Source organism: Uloborus diversus, chromosome 1 (assembly GCF_026930045.1).
Source record: "Uloborus diversus isolate 005 chromosome 1, Udiv.v.3.1, whole genome shotgun sequence".
In the NCBI taxonomy this organism is placed as follows: domain Eukaryota; kingdom Metazoa; phylum Arthropoda; class Arachnida; order Araneae; family Uloboridae; genus Uloborus; species Uloborus diversus.
Window position 1 is genome coordinate 214,339,083 of NC_072731.1, and position 22,541 is coordinate 214,361,623.

General features: G+C 34.2%; 1 protein-coding gene across 1 annotated transcript in view; it reads left to right on the plus strand.

Moving 5' to 3' along the window:
* The first annotated feature begins 3,620 nt into the window (after window positions 1-3,620).
* LOC129218598 (fibulin-1-like) overlaps window positions 3,621-22,541 on the plus strand; it is a 77,084-nt gene continuing 58,163 nt past the window's right edge. The window contains 4 exon segments of the mRNA XM_054852919.1: window positions 3,621-3,711; window positions 13,118-13,365; window positions 17,032-17,188; window positions 21,400-21,519. Coding sequence (XP_054708894.1) covers window positions 3,648-3,711; window positions 13,118-13,365; window positions 17,032-17,188; window positions 21,400-21,519 — 589 coding nt within the window. The 5' untranslated portion in view covers window positions 3,621-3,647.

Consider the following 22,541-nt stretch of genomic DNA (forward strand, 5'->3'; position numbering starts at 1 on the left):
AAGATGGGAAGCAAAAGCAAGTTTTTGGCAAAAAAAATTTTATTTCAAGATATTCCCTATGTTTGAACAACTAAAAAGTGCATCGACGGTAGCACGACAATAAGTATAAGTGATGTACGCACTGTTGTTACTAAGTTGTTACAATCTACATCTATTCAAAAAACTGGAAATATTTTGGAGTAGTGGCTTCTAATCATTTTTTAAAAAATATGTTATGAATGTTAAATAATCTAAATGCATTTTAAAATTTCATGCATGTAAATAATTGAAATAGTTTAGGGAAAAATATATTGAAAAAAAATTGTAACAACTAACCCCGGTCTCCCCTACCTCCTTTTTTATGATAGTTTTATTTTATGTCTTTCCCTGCCATTGATCATTTATTTTGGGCATCTTAACAGTTTTTTAAGTTGAATGAAGCAGCTTTTTTATCTTTTAAGTAGAGTAAAAGTACAGTTCTCTTAATTATAAGAAACTTTAACGTATAGTCGAGGAATGCTTTAAAGCATTTTGAGAGATGTTTATAAGTGTCTAAAAGAATTTGGTATGCTTCAAAAAAAATGTGTATACATACCCTTTAATACAACGCGAAATTTCGATTTACGCGAGGAGTCTTGGAACGCATCCCTCGCGTAAGTCGGGACTCGACTGTATTACTATCATCATCCAACTACAGTACTTTATATGAATTAAATCATACAGTAAAGCAGATCAGAAATACTACTAACCACCATTAGCATTTTTTCATCTTACTGCAGAACCTCTCTAGTGTCATGAAATTCATCGGCTGCCTTTCGTAATGAACTACCTGCAATTACTTCTTTAGCCACATCCAGGCATGTTTCTTTAGGTGTTTTGCCCCTGCCCGTCTTGTTTTTATAGTCTCCCGCCATATCATATTTAAAAAGAAAACATAATATTAAATTAAAACTTGCATGGGGGCAAGTTGTTACTTGTAACAACTAACCCCAACAAAATTGTAACAACTTGCCCCATACGACGCCACTTTAGTTCTTGGCACATATTACTGGTATTATATCTTTTTACAAAACTTTCAAATATGTTAGCACTTACCTAAAAATGTAGGCCTTCACGTGTACAGAAATAAATTCGTTATCTGCAATGGCTTCGTCACAAATAGAAAAATAACAGCGGAAAGAAAAATTACTTCCAGACTCAAAAAACCGTTTTCCTTGAGCACTCTCCATACTACTGACTGCAAGTACTCCAGTGATTGTCAGGGAATGCAGAAGGGTGAGTGCTATCGTCTACTGCAAGGAAAGTCAGTTTCTCCCGTCGGTTATTTTTAAATTCCAATGTAACTACTTACCCCTGGAACAACTAACCCCGGTCTCCCCTACCTCCAAATTTCAATTTTCAAAAGGTCTGCATTTAAGCTTAAAAAACCACATCACATTCTAAACTTCTTAAGTTTTTATGACTTCTCATTATGACGAGTCTTGTATAACTGGACTGAGAAGTGTACAAGAGAAGTTATTCAAATATGAAAAAGAAAGAAGAGGATTGGTGTCATGCAAACCTTTTGAAAACATTGATATTGGGGCTAACCCCTTTTAGTGCTAAGGAAATACTATCATCATACTGAACTTTATACTCAATACTAATTCCAAAAACCTCTGCTCCAGACCAATAAAAAGTCACCATTTCTATTCGTTCTTGCAAATTCAGCAGATTTTTTTTTTTTTTAAATTTGTATCATCAACTTCCAACATTAGACCTTCATAATACTTTATGGTTTATTTTGATATCAGTTTCACAAATACATACAATTACCAGCTTTAGCAGTTTTTGTAACTGAACTATCAATTCCTACTAAGTCATTATATTTGTCTTGTATTTCACAAATACAAACATTTATTCAGAGTTGCTTTTGATTTTAAAATACTCACTATTATAGTTGGACCCACTTACCCCATTGTGAGAGGACCCATTTACCTCTTATACGGAAAAGTTATGGGGTAAGTGAGACCCCCTCCTCTTAAACACTTATTAACAATATTTTACAGAAAAATTCTTGTTGCAGTATGACCTTTTAGTTAAACTATAAATGAAAAATTAATGATCGTAAAAAAATAATAACTTCTTTGAAAAATGTTGCTTGAACCCGCAAATTTTTTTTTTTTTTTTTTTTTTTCAGAATTTCTCTTTGACTAAATTTTACGACCTTGAAAAAAATTCCACGAAACCCAAATACATGCAAAACCATTCACTGTGATGAAATTTAACATGATCAGTGTGAAAAAGTGCCAAAACTTTATCCAGAATCAAGTTTTAGGAGGGTGACTCACACTCACTTACCCGAACCAACCCTAAATAAATAATAAAATAACCTAATTTTTAAAAATAAAAAATAAAAAAATAAATAACGAAAACATTTTTGTGATTTGCATGCGGTGCACCGGTCTGCATATTATTCTGCCGGCGCCCATGGATTGTAAGGGAACAATGCAGTATGAAGTTTAGAATCGCGCGCTTGAAAACCGAAAGATCTACGCCCGTCACTATGTGAATCTTCAAGAATGTAACTACACATAAATCTTAAGTAATTGTTAATGACTAAATAACAGAATTTTAAAAAATGTACTCAGTACTTTTCATAATGCACTCAAAAGGTCAAAACAAGGCAAGAGCAAAATAGAAATAGCTATATGTGTTCCGAAATAAAATAAATTATTTTCCTGTTCCACTTTTTTCAGAAATTTGATGCTCATTTTAGCAACTCTTATTCCTATACTGTTGATTTAAGTGTTATATTTTAGCATTCTTCAATTGTTTTAGCCATCTGTGCAAAAAAAAAAAAAAGAAAAGAAAAGAAAAGAAAAGGAAACACACACACACAATATATTACTCTCTTCCAAAAAAAAAAAATAATGAAGGATTTCTCATGACGCAAAGGATAAAGTAGTAATAAGTAGTAATAGTTTCATTAGTTGCCACTTATTTGAAATAGTGGTGGTCACTTAAAAAAAAAAAAAGATAGTGCAAAAGGATGTATTTTTTAAATTTAGTGAAGAAAATATACCCAAATACATTATTTATTGTAAGTAATATATTTGAAATAAATTTGCTCATAAAGACCGAATCTTCATTTTGGTGGAAAAGATGTTACTAATTACTTGACGCCTTTGTACACTATGAGGTCATTGGTTACTTTTTGAGCCGGTAATTGACAAATGATTTTTTTTTTTTAACATTTAGTCTCTGTGTGATCAGAGTCGACAACCGATTGCTAATTTTGCCATTGAAAGACCTAAACCAAGATATAAAAATAGTTTCTACTTTATTGACAGAAAAATCCCCTATTAGATCAGGTTAATCTAAATATCCTTATGAAAGAAAGAGGGAGCACTTTGAAGTGATTGGAAGAAAAATATCAACAAACTGTTCGGAAATCATAACTCGAAGAAACTGTTTTACGAGAGAAAATTCGGAGCTTTATCTTTACGATGGTTTATCTTTGCTCAATAACAGTTCATAGGTCATGGAGCCAACTTAAAGCACTTTCCATTAGCAATCGCCTTCGAGAATGGGTGCTCTACGGATTGGTTTCACTTGACTTTAAAAAAAAATTTTTGAAAAAAAGGAGAAAGCATAAAATATTTCCTCTGACGAAGTCCTCACCTGTTATGAGAACCATGAATTATTTAACAACGGTATTGGTTTCTATTCTCCTCACAGCTAAAGCAGTTGGTAAGTACCCAAAATTAAATTACAGACTATTCAACAACAAAAATGAACATTTCTGTTTGAAATTTTTTACTTTACTTTTTATTTTAGTTTCGTCGTTAAATTTTTATGTTATACATGACTTAAGGAAAGTAGGAATCCTGTATCAGCTTTATTTTTGAGGGTAATGCTAATATTTTCACTAAAATAAAAATTATGAATATTTTTGAGCAGAAGTTCATTGCATAGCGTATTTAAAAATATTTTATTCATGGATCACGTTATTTACCAGTTATTTAAAAATTTACCTTTTTAGCCGACTCATTTCTATAACGGTAGAGAAAAAGAAAATATAATTGTAAAATCACACAAAAATATTCTTCTGTTCAAAAAAACAAATCTAAAAACAAAAAAAAAAGTTTGTCTCTCAAAAATTTTCAAGTGAAAAATTTGAAAGTCGAGTTGCATGTTAAGTTGATAAAGTGTGTCTTTCGATTTGGGATGGTTCCTATAAATGATGTCACATTTTTTTCAACATATTTAACCCCCTCCCCCTTTGTCACTATGGATCCCACTTCACCTTACTTCCCCACCCACTTGTCACATATTACGCTACATTACACAAACACTTTTTTTCAAAAATGTTTTTATTTCAACCAAAATGTGTTATGTCACACTTCTTGCTACCCCCTGCCTCTCAGTTGTCACAAACTGTCCTTATTTCACGAACCCTCCCGCCACACAAACCGCGACATCTCTTACGGACAACCTCCTCTATAACTTTTGCAGGAATTCAAATAAAGCACATTTATTCTTAAAAATCTGGCGCCTCACCTTTCACATTTTAACTTGAATACTAGCTGCGTGCCCGGCGTTGCACGGGCTACCTAAAAAATGTAAGAGCAGTCCAGTTGATGCTTTTGTAGTACACTGACACTAGTTTCTAACGCGTTAAGGAATAAATAAATGCGCGTAAAGCAAGGTTTGCAAAACACCAGTAAAACATATTTTTGCCAAAACACCTCATCAACGTTAATAATCGTTATCAATGATACAAGTTATGAGTACATTTTCAGTCAACACAAAAGGGGAAAATATATGCATTATCAACTATAATCTTTACTCACGTTAAACTGAATTACATCTAATAGACTATATCGGAAATATTTATGCACAATAACAATCCGCTTTTTACATAAAATAGTCTACTACCCGGCGTTGCCCGGGTGTTTATTAATGCAACATACCACTCAGATAAATATTTGGATGATGGATTCTATCCACATGGTCGTACAAGAATTACATCAATCCGTTTTCCAGGTACAAACCCTCAAATAACTCAAATAACTTGTAAATCACTCATTTACTTTACGACGTGCACGGTCCTCCTCGAAAATGAAAGTTATGTCAAGTGACGCGAGTTCAACACTCAGGCTTGAACCAAAAAAAAAAAGTCAGTTTAGTTTTGCGGCAGATTGCGGAAAACCCCCCAAAAAAGTAAACAATTTAAATCCACTGATTACAGGAAAAGCCTCAAAACAAAAACAAGAATTTTACCTGTTCATATTCGAGAAAAAGAAATGGCAACAGATCTTTCATCTCAATGATTTTCTTCACGCTGTAAATTTTAATAAAAGCGTTCATCCGGAAAGTTGAGTTGAAGCACTGAATAATAATTTGAATGGAGGAAAGCCTTCGAAAAATATGGATTTTATTTTGAAATCTAAGAGTCATAATTAATAATTTTTAATTGATATCTCCGCTAATTATTATCGGAGGAATATGTTAAATAGCCAAACATGAAGACGGGAAGATGACGAATCCATCGATACCTGGTTCGATGGTCAGTTCACTGTCGTTCGGGAGAAGAAGCTTGGACATAGATAGATAGATAGATAGATAGATAGATACTCAGATTTTATATGTATAAGATTTTTATTATCAAGCACTTTTATTATACTTGGCCTGATTGTCACGGAAAAATCTGAAGCCTGCTTTTGCTTACCAAACTTTCATTTTTCATAAGCATTTTTTAACATTTCAAACTTTCATTTTTTAACATTTCAAACCAAACTTTCCCAATAAGAAAAATATGTATGTTTTAACACTCAAAGTTATAATTGAAAGCTAGATAATAATAGGAAATTCTCTTCATAACTTGAGCCGCACTTTTCTTCGTTTGTGGTGTCATTTTCTTGGAATTTTCGAAAACTACAGGAATTCTTAAATTGTCCTTTCTGACCCAGAAAAGTTATTTTGTCCTTTTGAGGCAATTAAGAAAAGTGCTTAGTATTTTTTTTTAATTCTGTTATTGAGCACTTTTATTATACTCGGCCTGATTGTAACGGAAAATCTGAGACCTGCTTTTGCTTACATCTCAGCAACTAGACCACTGAGAGACTTCCGGATTTCACTAAATAATTTGCTTAATCTTAAGGTACAACTTAAAGCTGAAAAATTAAAATTCTAAAAAAATATATATATATTATTTTGGTTAGGATGGAAAACAGCAAATTTCATGTGATTTCCGCATTAAATGTTTAAATATAAAACCCATTGTTACAAATTTTGTTGCCTTACAACAGAAATAATAATAGTAATCATAATAAAAACTTTGAATCAAGGCTTCTCAGGAGCAAGCATTAAATTTATTCACTATCATGGCTTTCTTAGGATTTTTATCCTCATTTATGTCAATAATCGAAAACGGGGCTAAGCAAAGATATATATTAGGATCTTTATCACGAAGAACTTGCGTGTAGTGAAATATGAATTAGTTTTGCAAACCTTTAATATTTAAATGATTCTAATAAAATTAGCACACAAACAAATCCTAGAGGGGAACAAAGATTAATTTTTAGTGCCAAATGAGTTGAGTTTTAGACGTATTTAGTTTTTTCCCTTTATTATGAAGCTTTTTTATGAAAAAAAAGACGTGAGATTTCGTGATAGTAACATTATCGTATTTCTAAAATACATTTACACTTAAAAGAACAAAATAACAGAATTTTTTAAAAAATACTAAGCATTTTTCATAATGCATTTAAAGGACAAAGTAATTTTTCTGGATCAGAATGGACAATATTTAAGTATTCCGGTAGTTTTCAATAATTCCAAGAAAATGACTCCACAAACTAGGAAAAGAGCGGCTCAAGTCATTTCAAACTAAGCTTTCGCAGAAAAATATGCATTTTTTTCAACACACAAATTTATGACAGAAAGTTAAATAATGATAAGAAATTCTCTACCTGACTTGAGCCGCACTTTTTCTCGCGTGTGGAGTCATTTTCTTGGAATAGCTTAAAACTACAGGAATACTTAAATATTGTTCTTTCTGACCCAGGAAAGTTATTTTGTCCTTTTAAGTACATTATTAAAAGTGCTTAGTATGTTTTAAAAAAATCTGTTATTTTTCGTTCAGCTCAGAACAATTTCAATAGCATTAACTTAGCTAAGCTTTAGCTGAATTTTAAGTTAAGTCAAAGCTATTAACTGTAACTTAACTTTTTTTCTTTTTTTGATGTTCTTTCGATTGCTACCAATTTAAATCTTTCTCATCATTACACTATTCGTGTAGTTTCCTGTTAAGAACAGTTTTCCAGGGAAATTGCAAAACTCTTTGAATTTGTTATGAATTGTTATTTATGAACTAGGTTGAGGCAAAGACAGCAGAGACGAAACTAATCAAAACTCGAGAATAGATAAGGTGACCATATGTCCCGCTTTGACTGGGACAGGGGCGGCATTTCACCATTTCATTTGGGGGGTCGAGTTTTTTAAATATGTATAACCCAAAGCGAAACCAAACACACATTAGCTAACAAGAAGTTGTCATAAAATCGGTTTAGTATGAATAAAATTAGTGTTTAGAAACAATTAAAATTTTGATTCATTGACTAAAAATTTATCATACAAAACATCTCGCTGCTAAAGATTTTATACCTTTTGGAAAAATTATAATGCATGATTTTTCGAATTCGGAACAGCAGGGAATCCTGTTACTAATCTATCAGTGTCCAATGTCGTGCTGTTTTGCCGGTTCAGCTAAATAGAAAAGGTATTTTTTTCCCCTTTGTGCCTCGAAAATATTTCTCTAACCTCCTGAGACACAAAAAAAATCTTTCTCTACTAGCTGAACCGATTGTAATAGTTAAAAAATAATTGAAGTAACACAAAGTTGTGTATAAAATAACTTTTTATATCTTGCTCTTCAAAATCACCCATGCTACTCTAAAACTGTGAGGGGCTTAAACTTTTCATCATTGAATAATCTAGTCATGTCGGTGCACGCAGCTTCAATGAGATATCATCTGCCTCCAGCTCTGTTATTCACTGTTCCAGACTGATGAGCCCATAATAAGGACGAAACTGCAGTCTCTGGATGTGAAAACCATTCTGTCGGTACACTGTTAAAACTACAGGTTGCGTTTGGCACCTTTCAGGGGTGAAACGCTTGTTCACCAGCGACACCCAATACGGAGCCGAAATCGCACCTCTTATTAAGGTAAAAAACGGGCACCTTTTAAAAGACAGACAGCGGCGGTGAAAAGAAGGAACCTTCAGAGAGATAAATGGCACCGTTACTGATTTCTACAGTAGATCCTCTCCCCCCCCCTCCCCCGTATTGTGTGCATTTTTGAATATTATTGTGTTTATTGTTTGTGTTTATGATATACAAAGTCTTGGTACGTTTTTCACATTGAATTGATTTGGGGTTAAAATTTGTCATTTAAGGCATTTGATCACATTTTAGACTTTCCAACATAATTTAGAAGCATTCATGACTTCAATTCCTCTATCCGAGTTCTAACTCTCATATAAACCCTTGGATTGCTCTGTAGTTTTAAATGGATATTGACATTTACTACAGCATAATACCAAAAATTAAGAATGTAGGCATCTATGGATAATTTACGGACACATTCAACATTTTTCAGTTATATTACAATCACGGAAAAATCAAATCGTTTCATAAATTGCAGGCGTTTTATAAACGTTCAAAATATTTTAATCAAGAGTAACATATTGATACGTATACATATATGGTTCGACATTTGAATATCCTATTTGAACATAAGTAATCTAAAAAAGCACTTTTTTTTTCTTTTTTAAATAGGAACTTTTTTGACAAAACAAATTTTTGGCAGCCCACATAATAAAAAAGCATTGGAAACAGAAATCAGAAAAAAATAATAATAAACGCGTCTAGACAATGCATTCGTTTTTTTTTTTTTTTTTTTTTGAAATAACACCAACGAAATATTTTTACGTAATGAGTCATGGCATGAAACACACAGAGAGATTTCTTTTCCAAGCGTTTTTTTTTCCCTTTGCTTCGTCTACGCAACTATTTTATTGAGAAGATAAAGACATTTAGTGTATCTGCTGTAGCAGTTAAGTTACATCGTTCAATTATCATAACGGTTACTTATTAATTATTTCGTATTGCTAACAATAAACATTTTGGGGAAAATCCGCGAGACCGTTGACGCGACAAGCAAGTAACAGCATATATTAGTACACATGATAGAAAAAGCCATACATCACTATGTTAAAACGGCTAACTATAAACAAGAAGTAGTACTCAATTTACTTGGTTGAAACTCGACTCTGAAAACACTAAAAGCCTGTTGGAAAGCCTTAAATGTTATACCATGATTAAATGACTGTACTTACGCAAGGTTTTGAAGGTTTGTCCCAGAAATGTTGAATTTTAATCCAGTTTAGTTGTCAATTCAATGTGAAAATTTAATGTACCAACAACTACGTTGCAGCATCGTCGTCCGCCATTAAAGTGGCTGAACTGAACTTATCCCGGAGTGCACAGCGCATGTGCGAGCGAGGCACCTTTGCGGAGGAAAAGAGTCGCTATTGGCTACTGCGAGGGCTGATGGCCCTTCATTACCTTCTTTCATCCACTGAGGTGCTAAAAGATATCGGAACAATATTTCCTAGCCTCTGTGACTCTCTATGGCTCCGTCTTTGCACCCTAAAGCGGAAAATCGCACCTATCTGGCTCCTCCGGTTTTAACAGTGTATATTGCTTGTAATTGTTCTTTCCTCATACTAAAAATTTTACTCACAGTTGAAACATTTTATTTTTCGTTTTCAAAATCCAATCCAAATAACCATAATCCCAGCCAACCATACAGAAAAATAATTATCATCAAATTTTGTGTTAATTTCATTCGAAACTGAATCTATTAATTCATACAAAATATTCAAAAATCAATGTTTGACTTCACATCATCATGTGGATTTTTGTTACTTTTTTTTTTTTTTTTTTTTTTTGCACCTCTTTAAAATTGGCTAGGAGGAAAATTTTTTTTTTTTTTTAATTTCACGATTGATTGAAATGTACACACAGAACAATTGTAGATTGAACTGTGGTTTGAATAGTCGAGTAGCGGATTGAAGATATAGATTTTGATAGAGTAAAGCATTTTTCAAAAACCTTTTCCCGATGCAAACAAATTGGATAAAAATTCAAACGAAGTCATACATGCTAAAGGGCATGAGCTTTTTCATCATTGAAAGAATCGTTTTGCAATAATTCTTCCAGTCGTCAAATCACTGCTTTGAAGTTATAGAGAAATGGTTTTATCGTTTTAACTCTTGAAGATTATCTTGTGTCACTCCGCGATTGCATAATTATAGAGCCCCATAAAAGGTATTTGGTTAATATGTCTTTTTTTTTTCAATAATCACATGCATTTTGAAGAAATTTCTATGAAAACATTATAGTGTATTGAGCAGCTGAAACGTGTTTCTAACAGAAGAAACACTCATTAAATAAACATACACTTAAAAAATGAGCGTAAAAGTGAATGTAAAATATCAAGGAAATTTCTTGTGAAAACCATGCTGCCACACCACTTTTCACGAGCCTCTCGTATTGGACATACCATCGTTACACTGGGCACACAAGTGTGAAACTTTTAGCCTATATGAGGCAATGTCTTCCTTAGTTAAAATTAACCATGGTTCTCTATCAGTTTTCTATGTTCTGAAAAAGCCGAAAATATTTCATGAATTTCTAAGTCATCATCCAAATAACGAAAAACACTTCTTCTAGTCTGAGAATGTGTCGAGTTTCATCAATAGTTGCTGAGAACCAGCGAGATTTCCTTTAGTGAACATTTATTTCCGACTTACGTAAATTGAATTCACCCATTTTCTATCATTCTGCTCAAAAAATTTGGGGGTGCAACCGCCCCCTCTTGACCCCCCTATTTGCCGCCCCTGGACTGGGACAGTCCCGTTTTCAGGCAATCTGTCCCGTTTTCCCCGCATATTGTGTCGGGACGCAGAAATTTACCGTTTTCTGAAAGTCAGAAACGTACTCTAGCAAATTGTAAAAAAGAAAAAAAAAAGGTTGATTGGAGTAAGAAACTTGAGCACAGATGATAAAAATAGAACGGTGATCAAATTAGTCACATAAGTGAAAAAATAACAGTAACCAATCAAGCAAAAGCTCTTTTTGTCTGACTTTAAGTACTGTTGTGGCCGTTTTCAAAACTTTTCATCAGACAACACTGGTGTGAGAAACGGAAATAGAGAAGACAAATTGTCTAAGTTCTCAGATTAGGTTTAACTATTGCTAGTAATTGACTAAGTGTATCATTATATGTGAGTCTCTTGAAATCTGAGGTGTCATTCTTCTTTTTAATTTGTTCATTAAGCATAGTGTTGTTTAAAATTCCAGAACGTCCCGTTTCGAGGAAAAAATTTCTGATCTCCTTAAGAATAGATGATTAAAAGCAACCAATAAATGTAAACATCTAAATAAAAAAGGCATATTAAAGTATCTCTGCCATAAATGCAGACGACCTTGGGTTGTTTCAAGTATTAAGCAAATAAACGGCTGCCGATTCTAAGTCAGCATGCATTGTGTTTGAACAGATAACAAGTAGAGACACAATTAAAAATTTGCCCCCATATTTCATCACACACATAATTTTTACTACTCAGCTATTTTTGATCTCGACGAATAAAAAGTGCTGAGCTTGATTTAAAAAGTAGCAAAAAAAGAAAAAGAAGAAGAAACAGTAAGCTAAAATTTTCAAAAGGATAAACAGAGAGAATGAGGGGCATCATATGAAAAACACACACACAAACATACACGCAAGGCACAAGTTAGTGCTCTGAAAAGTTACACTACTCATTTAAAATGGTTTACCTTCAAACGTAAGAACGTAAGAATCGATAAAATCGAAGATTTTTAATTTTTTTTATTTTACGTTTAAAAATTATATTTTTTTTGGGGGGGGGACGAGAAAAAGGGCGAGAGTATTTTTAAACGTTGTTAATAAGTATTAAGTAATAATCATGTGGAAAAACGAAAGGCTTGATTATATTATCCGTGTTCAGGATGCGCTATGCGAGATTGGAAACCATTTAACGAAATGCTCAGAAATTCATGTCAGACCAATGTCTTTTTAAGAATTTTTCTCTCATTGAGTTTCAACGAAACAGAAGTTCAACGGTTTGGGGAATGCCAATAAGGAAGCTATATGATCATATGGATATTTTTAGTCACATCAATATGACTAAACATATTTAATTTTCAAATTTTCAAGCAATGGATAATTGCTTCGATTTGAAAAGGATATATCTGAATAAGGTATATACCTCTCTCCTCCTTCCCCGACTTAAACGGCCTAGCTGGACAGTTCTGAGTAACCATTGCAAGAAAGGAAATTAAATGATGGAAGGACTCAAATAACAACAGGATTGCCAACTAGCAAACAAAGATTTCTTGCTTGGACCAAATATTTGATTTCAGAATCGGAGTAGTTACTTACTGTAGCTTTGTAAAAGTATTTGCCATTTTGTACTTGTTCATTTATAATTCTCAAACGTGTTCTTTGATTTTCGCAACCTGTAACCCTAGTGTAGTTTTATGCATATTTAATATATATCAACGGATTACGCAGTGCATTTTTTTTTAAATCCACCCCTGTTTCAAATGACCAGGAGCCAATATCTTATTCACATGCTTAGCTAATAGATGTAGCAGTCTACACGCTCAACTTACACCTTTAGTTCTTGCACTGTTCAGTGTCTCTCAGCACATAATTTTGTTTCCAAGTATCTAAAAGAAATTACTCAAAAGATTCAAATCCATACCGCCAAGCTGGACAGTTCTGGTAGTCATTGTGAGAGAGGACTTGGAATGATGGAAAGATTCGAGTAAGAAGTGGGTTGCCAATCAACATACAAAATATGCTTAAAAAATCGAACTTGGGATTTTCGAATTGGAAATGTTCTCATGATAATTATGTAAAATTATATATATATTTGCTATTTTGTCACTATTGTTATCACATAATTCTTAAATGCTTCCATCATTGGGATACCCTGTAGCAGTTTCATACAAATTTACTACGATTTTATGGATCACGCAGCTTGTTTTGTCTCTTTTAAGCAGCCTCTGCTACAAATGACCTGGAGCCCATTCTTCAGCGCTGTTGTCAATCAGGAGAAAGATGGGCGATGAACCACACCACATGCACTGGTCCATCCTTGGAGTCAGTAGCCGAGAAAGACAGACGCGCCTGCCAAGCTTCTCTGTATATCTGCTGTGTGAGAACTCATCGCAAGTCAGAATGCGAGAGAGGGAAGAATGCTGCCAGAGCAGGGAGAATGTGCGATACATCGCACTTAGCCACATTCCAGGTAGCATATCATCTTGTTATTACGGGTAAAAATTAGTATTTTACACATACTACGTGTTTTAATGCCTTCCTTTTTATTTTTTACCGAAAATATTTCTCCTGCTTCTCTGTGTGAGAAGAAATGGGCCGTGGTGGTCTGATCGGTAAGGCATCAGACTTGTGACCGGAGGGTCTCGGGTTCGATCCCCGCTGGTCGAAGATCCACCGTCGTCATTAATGGTGACTGGGCGACGCTAAATATGCTCGTGGTGACAACGTCCTCCAAGTGAAACGATACCTCTGGTGGTGCTAAACCAGAAAGTTTTTCGGTTATGGTCTGGTTCTAAATTATCGAACTGTCCGTAGATGGTGCTGCCATCTATTGTGTTGTCTGAGCCAAATCAAACTTCCACCTAGAAACAGGCGCTCGATTAAAACGGAAGCCGTAACCCCTCTGCCTTAAAATCGAGTAGCATCGCTGCTCGAGTTTCCGAGTGGCATAAGTAACAACACCATGAGAAGAAATGAAGCATATTCTCAAAGAAAATAAATTTTTCATCCTAAATATTATAATCATTCAAGGAAACTGATTGATAATTCCCCTATTTTTACTTTACTGCTGGCATAAATTGGGACAAAGCTATCTTGGAGCAGCACTTTGGAGTTCTTTAAGGCTAAACGAAGCATCTAAATACAGTAGAACCCCGATTAACCGAAATGATCCGAACTGACCCACCTACGGTAATGATCAAAAATTCGGACAAAAGAGGGATTTAAAAGTGACTGTCAGGAGACTTTAACCCTAGGTTTAAATAAGTATATTTTTACGAAATAACTACTAAATGTGTTTATTATTATTTTCTTTTTCAGTTATATTACTGCTAGGGGGTTTCGCTCCCTGCTCACTATCCCTCGTGCTCCACCTGCGTTGGTTCAATGCCGCCTGCGGCAGGTGACAATGATTTTAATACCTTTTTACCTTTTTCCCTGGATGTCCTGTAGACGGTTTTTATCAATTCATATCTTCTGCCCCTTAAGTTTTAGAGCAGGGATTCTCAATTTTTTAGAAATTGCGACCTCTTTTTTGGACTAAGTATTTTGGCGCGACCCCCAAAAGTTTTAACTCTGTCTAAACCCTAAAACAATAACTAAAAACTACGTAAATGGGTAAGTTTTATCCTTCAGTGATGAAAAGTGGTTGGTAAAGCTTGTTTACATGTATTTAGCAGACATCTTCTCTCATCTTAATGATTTGAACTTATCCCTACAAGGATTAGACAAAACTGTTCAGTATGTTCAAAACAGGGTAAATGCGTTTGTAAAAAAAAAACTCAGTGTTTGGAACGCAAGAGTTAAGAAAGAAGATTTTGAAAATTTTACACTTATTCAAGAGTTCGTAGAATACGTGTCGGATATTGGCGCCACATCCCTTGACACTTCATCTCTCTCCTTACTAGTATCATCTCATCTAAGCTTTGATTGTACAGTTTACAGATTACAGGGTCTGTTCAATAAGTATCGAGACTGGTTGTTGCATCCTCAACGGAGAAGTGAAGGGCACTTCGACAGGTTGACTTCGGTAGAGGAGTCCTCCACCCCTCAGGCAGACTTTAATTCAGTTAACTGCGTGCATGCGTTGAGACAGGAGGTGGATTTTGTGGCGTATGGTTTTGAAGCTGTGAAATTTTGCTTTAAACTCGGGAAATCCGTGTCCGAGACCCTTGAGTTCATTAAAAAAGTTTATGGGGATGATGCTTTAAGCTGCACAAAACTTTTTAAGTGGCGCGAAATGTTTAAGGAAGGCCGGGAGCACGTCGAAGACGATCACCGCGTCAGATGCGCGACGACTGCTCGAACGGCTAAAGGTGGCCAAAGTGAAAACCGTTTTGGACTCTGACATGCGTTTAACCATCGCCCTTAGTAGTGAGGAGACCGACCTTTCAGTCGGAACCGTCCACACTATTGTAACCAAGGATCTTGCGATGAGGAAAGAGAGTGCGAAGCTGGTGCCGAAAGTCTTGAGCGAGGAACAAAAACTGTCGCAGGTGTAAATTTCGCAAGAAATTTTGGACAGCCTAGACCTAGCTGCTACAACCCAGACCTGGCTCCACCAGACTTATTCTTGTTTCCGTGAATGAAAAGGGAGCTCAAAGGACATCGGTTCGACTCCATCGAGGCAGTTCAATAGGTGACGACAAAGGTTCTCAACAGTTTTCCGGAAACTGACTTCCCGCGGGCTTTTGTCGAATGACAGACGTGCCGAACTAAGTGTATCAATGCAGGAGAAAAGTATTTTGTAGACTATTAAGTCATAGTATTGATACCTGCGATAAATTTTGATTTTTAGAACCAGTCCCGATACTAATTGAACAGACTCCTGACATTCTAGTTAAGGGTATGAGAGGGGTTGTATGGGCAGGCAATCCGTTCAGTGAGCAAACCGTAACAGAAGCAGAGCTAAGCACCTCTCATCATGATCAACTGATAGAGATTTCAAGTGATCAGTCAGCTAAAGTAGGTTTTAACACAGCTTATATCGACAAATTTTGGATAGGTATTAAAAAGAAATACCCAGAACTGTCCACAACAGCATTAAAAACTTTGATGCCATTTTCTACATCTTACAACTGTGAAAAAGGATTCTCCATAATAATGAATTTAAAAACAAAACCAAGAAATGGTTTGACACTGGAAAATTACATTGTTTTGTAGATTACAAAGATCATTCCAGACATTGAAAAATTGGTTAATTCTAAACAAGTTCATGTATCTCACTAACTAATAGAACACAAAAACAAACTTGTATCTGTATTAAAAGTTTTATGTGCACTCTTTTTTTATATATAAAAATACAGCAATAAATAAATTTTTTTAAACTTTTCTTCTACATCTCGCGACCCTCCTGGACTCATCCCGCTGCCATCTGGGGTCGCGACCCACCGTTAGAGAACCCCTGGTTTAAAGGGATGAGACTTGACAGAATGGTTTTCTCTCGATATCCTGTATTCAACGGTGTTAGTATTGACCTGATAGAGGGATGAGACAGGGTAGAATGGCCTTCCCTGGATCCTGGATGTCCTGTATTCAATGGTATCAGTATTACTTGGTAGATATTGACAGCCCGGAGGGGATAGGGTTACAGACTCACAAACAGACGCACGCAGAGTTTAAAGGTTTAAATAATAATTATAAACAGTAAATTGCTCAATATATGTCCCACATTTCAAAATATAAAACGTAACTTCAGGTAGACAAAATTTTGTAAATTTTTACATGTATTGCGTTAGTAATAACTTAGTGAACTCTATTTTTTTTAAAAATGTGAGTGCAAAATTAATGACTAGAGAGAACAACACTTAACTTTTAGTTTCGATCGTTTTCGACGAGAACAGCATTTTTAGAACTAGTATCATTTACAGTGTTTCAAAAAACTACCGGTTAGAATGGGAAAATCGAAAGTTATAGAAATACGTGCATAGATCCTTGTGTTTTCAGCAGAAAGTACCCTTCTTAAAGTTATGTTTGCTTACAAAAATAAATAAATACAATTTATGGAACTCGGCATTAGTTAAGTGAGTCCAGTTTTAATAATTTCAGCTAACTGAAGTTTTACTGTACTAATAATACTCTAGGTGTTAAAAGTACTAAGATTTAAGAACATATTAATGTAGTATTTTCTTTTTCTAAGGACTGTTGCCAAGGTTGCAGTCTTGGGATTCAAGTGAGTCAAACCAGGTCACCATGTGTTCTCTCCGGATTCAGTTTCGGCACAATTTGGGACGATGCATTTCTGAATTGCTGTGAAAGTTCCGATTCTGTCCAAGACTCTTCAGCAGCGTTTTCCAGTAAGTAGGGCGAAATTATGCACTTCTCGTTCACTTACAGGTGGACAAAGTACTAAGGTAGCTTTGATTATTCCTTGCGAAAGAAAACAGTTAGTCTCTTACGGAATTTCAAGTATGAAAAACTTAATACCATGCACAACAAGATTTTTATGATTTTATTATATTTATGTATAACGGAAAAATAATGTGAGGTGGGTTCTTCGATCTTTTTTTTTTAGTTTCTTGCTTTAAAATTCAAAATGCAAAAGTAAAATCCAAAGTATTATTTTTAAGAATTTCAAAGAATTGAAAAGTAAGCGAAGAGCTATAGAAGTGCACTGTAAAAGATATTTTTGTAGTTACATCAAAACATTTGCTGGTTACAGAAAATAGTGCATAGTTTTACTATACATTGGTGCAGCATACGCAAATAATCACAAAACTTGCGTTTGTTGCACCAAAATACAGCAAAGTTGTTGCATTATTCATTGTAGTCAGCAAATTTGCACAATGCTTTGGTGCAACATAGCATTCTGCCTTAATCCTGGCTTCACAGCTATAACTTACTGCAAAAAGGCAAAATATTCTAGGAGTGAAAGAGAATTTATCTGTGCACATTAAATGATTTGCCTTTTTAGCCTACTTTCCCAGTAAAAGTCAGAGATAGAAGAAAAACGCATGCGAAAAGGCATAATGTATCTTTAAAATATCGCGAAAAAAAAATGTCAAAAATAAATAAAATAATTAAATAAATATCGAAAAATATTAAAAATTGGAAAGTAGGGTATTGAGATGGGGGGGGGGGAATGTCTGTCGGTCTGTGTGTCTGTCCCCCCTTAATTTTTGAGTGAATAGTACGACTACAACAAACTTTTTTTTTTGTTCTAAAGATCTCAGCGAGGGCACTTCGTCCCATATTTTACGTTTTGATTAGAACAATTTTTTGTTCAATTTTGAACAGTTCAAAAAAACTTAACATTGGCGCCTACGGGGAAATTCAAAGCAATCCCGAACTTAGAGACAAGAGTTTTGAAGAAGAACATGTATAGAAAATATCTTTTTGATTTGAACGATTTTCCGTTCAGTTTTGAACAGTTCAAATCCTTTAACATTAGTGCCTACTGCGAAACGAAGTCATTGCAGATCCCGAGCTTAAAGTTGGATTTATTTCAAACAAATTTTGTTGGAAATAGCTCTTAATGACAAACTCCCGACTCCGACTCCTAGAATTTTAGGGAAGTCGACTCCGACTCCAGTACTCGAAATTTTGTCGGACTCCGACTCCACGGCTCCGACTCAGTAACTTTGGCAAAAATTTATACACGGAGAGGAAATGACTGACTCCGACTCTTGGAAATTTAAAGTCTTCGACTCCAACTCCGACTCCTTTTTAACAAAATAAATCCAACTCCGACTCCGCAAACATTGGCGGAGTTGCGGACTTTAAGGAAAAGTGACCGATTCCGACTCTTAGTCTGTGAATTAAAAGCTTTCGACTCTTGAATCTGACTATTTTATCCCAAAATGAGATTGACTCCGACTCCGATTCCAAAGCCATGGTTTTTATTTTGAAATAATTATTGTTGATATGATTTGTTGATTTGTTTTTATTTTCACGCTAATGTTTTAATTTATATATTTAGTGTTTGGCGGAGAAATTCGGAGTTCTTTATGTTTCTACATAAATGTATGCGCAGATGATTTTTTTATTATTTTTTTTTATTCCGATAATGAAAATTATTTTTTTTTTAAGTTGACATTTTGTTGTTGTTTTTTTTATATTGATTTTGAAAGTACATTTATTTCTAATTAAATTATTTTTTGGCAGCAGGGGACAAACGATTTTTTTCTTTTTTTTTTTTTTTTTGACTTAATGATTTTATTTTAATGGCTTATTATTTTTAATTCTTTTTGAAAATGATTCAAGAATTCTTTTTTTAATGGAAACAAATATATTAGCTGCTTTGTGTAAAAGATGCTCCTATTTTATTTGTTTGTTTATTTATTTTTACGCAACTATTTCTTCAGATGAACGAGGCACATTTTATTTCCTGAAATCAGGTTAAAATGCTAAAAAGTTACGTTTGAAATAATTTGCGAATTTAGTAAATTTTGAGATTTTTGAGCAGGTAGGTACTAGAAAGTCGGTAAGGGTATTCGCAACTCCAACGAACTATAGGAGGCACTGTAGCCACTTTCTAATGGCGGACGAAAAAGGTAAAACAAACGCACGTGGTAACGAAGAAAATACTAATAAGCCTAGTTAATTTTGTCCGTATGCATGATTTTTTTCCCTTCATTCTTTTTAAATTAATTTTCAAAGTCTTATTGGTATTCTGGCCCACGTAGAAAGAAATGAGAAATCAAGAAGCATTACTATCCGTCAAAAATTAATGCAAATTACGTAGTTCGTAGTTCTAAGCAGCCATTTCCACGATGTTGAATTCGATATTTATCAATTCTTGGTAAAACTAAATAATAATTGTGGCCTGACAGGAATAACAATTAATGCTAGATAATTTAATTATATGACATTACGAATTATTATCAAAAGAAGATGATACTTCTTTGCCTTGCTTGGCTAGCGCTAATTGTTTTGCATTTGTAGCTGAGTTATTTTTCTCAAATTGCCGAATCGGTTAATTTCAAATTTTTCTGTTTCGTATTTTTCTAATTTCTGCGTTATGCTTTAATTATGTCACGCCATGCAAATCATCAACGAAATTCTCACGGATATATGGTGGTAGCTTTCTTTTCAATTGATCTAACATTATTTCTTTAAACTTATCAAATTCTGTTAATCTTTCTACCATTTTATTCCACTCATGATAAAATATATATATATATATATGGTTTAACTGGCATGCGAAATCTCTCGCCAAATGTTCCTTGCTCGCACAATACTAAAAGTATAACCCAAAACTATAATCCCACTATTTTGGCGAGGAAAATTCTCAGCGTTAAACATTTTTCATCATTCAGCGTTAAACAATTCTTCTGCTAATGTTATCAAATCCTTCTTTCGAACTTAAGATTAAAAAAACCCCATATTCTTACAAATTCACACAAAACAATTTTAAAAAAACTTACCTGGTATACCGTTATCCTCTTTCAAAAAAAAAAAAAAAAAAAAAAAAAAAAGAAAAAGAAAAATGCATCAAACAGAGCAAATGCGAAGTTTGTTAACCCAGAGTTTTCTTGTTTTACGCTTTCGCCGTTTACGACAATCATCACACTTTTTAGAGGGAAATATTGAAAACTAACATTATTTTGAGAAGATCGAGAATACCATTAAGGGACGAAACAATTTCTGTTGCTGAAAGCAATCTAAGACACATCGAATAAATACTCTTAACAAACTGCCTGTGTTTACGTCAACAGACACACATGGAACGCAATGTGGCAATGTTTTAGTTTTTTCGACAGTTTTGTAAATCACCGCAAGGTAGCGTATTCGAGCACTGGAGTTGCGAATACGGGAAGTCGATGACTGTATAGGTAGGCTCGACTAGTTCTAGACGGAACTTCTTGTTTACTTTTTGAATTATGAAAAAAATAAATATGTAAATTATTGTATTTCTAGTAATGTAATTAAGTATTTGTTATTAATAATTTATTTGGTTAATTAACGCTAATTTATTTATTCACTAATTTGTTTTAAATGTTTTTTTTTTTTTTTTTTGGTGCCATCAATTTAAAAAAAAAGCTACTCTTGTTGGCGTAATGTAGTGGTATGATAGGAGAATGTTGAATTTCGACTATGGACCCCCTTGAAAAATTCCTGTGTGCGCCAATATACGTACTGTTATTGGCTTCAGTTATTTTAAGAAAATTGTGATGCCTTTATACTGGTGTTACTGTTGCAAATCGTGTATGTTTTTAAGTTTATGCTTGACATTGTCAGTTAGTTATGACAAAACCTATACTTTAAATGCTACGTAGAAATTATCAACAAAAAAAAGTACTATACATGGGGAACACAATATTTGATGCATATGTTTTGCAATTTTCAGCCTAAAATGTAGATTTTTGCTAATCATGAATTTTTTTTTTTTATTTTTTTATTTATTTTTTTTTTTTTGCTGCCATATTGCAACAGCATCGGACTCATTGATTGAAATATATTGTGAAATTATTACTGCATGCAGCTAAAATATGTTGTTTCCAGAAAGTGTTTTGTATTGAATGCTGCAAAAACGATCGCTGTTCACAAATTTCTTTCAACCCAACAGATAAGAACAGATGCGAAACGGAGAAACCTTGCAGTCATATCTGTGAAGACTTAGGCACTGAAATCCGCTGCTCCTGTGAACCAGGATACAAGTTGGCTGCTGATCAACAAACTTGTGAAGGTGAAAAACGCACTTTGTAGTTTAGTTCATAGTTTCTTAAAATTTATGAATAGCACTTTATGCATGAAATACACCGCCAGCTCAGTCATCCCATCCCAGGACTGCAGTTTCGTACTTATTAGCACTCGTCAACCCGGAAAAGGAAGTGACTGAGCTGGAGGTGGAAAACCTCTTAAGGAAGCCAAGAGTGCCAAACAAACTGGTAGCTAATGTAAGAATTAGCTCTAACCAGACGAATGACCGAAGCAATGGTTCGGTTCAACTCGAAGATTGAAAGCAAAGCATGGTATTTTCAGTAAGTTACAAACGGCGGTAACTTATTGAAAATAACACTTTTTGGATAGAAAAATAATTATTGGAAATTTATGCTTTTGCCTACAAACCCAAATACTGGGCCATCGTGGCAATTTAATAATCGTGATGCTGTTGTCTTTCCACGACCATTGCAGAGGAGTCAATTATGACCATAAGTAGTATCGAAAACAGCTTTGGAGATTTCGGTCCCTTTCACAGAAATCAAGAACTGATAGTTCAGAGCAGGGTTGGATTACCGAATGATCCAACTAAGCCGTGGTCTAAGGGTTCAGTTTTTTATATACTCCCGAATGGCTAAAAGTGTTTAAGTTCTAAGTGTCTATTATTCTAGAAAAAGAAAGGACTAAAAATGTTCTCCTTTACTTATTTCCTTATTTTGAAAGAAAATTGAGTTATTGTCATCAGATGGTTCTTTGTAACGTATTTTATCAAACTACATTATTCTATGGTCATTTATGAGGTAGAAATACATATTTAAGATCTCTGAAGAAGTGGCACTTGATTCAAATGTATGAAAGTGTAAATTTTAGAAAATAAATTTCTGAGTTTGAGCTCGACTGCAGATACCACTTTTTGCTTTTAGCAGGGCAGAGAACTTCCCTTTCCTTTTCGTTGTCTTATGCCTTTGACATACTGAATAAAATATCTCGCCTTTTAGTAGTTCTAATTAATTAAAATTTTTCCGCTGACCTTCATTTTTTTAAAAA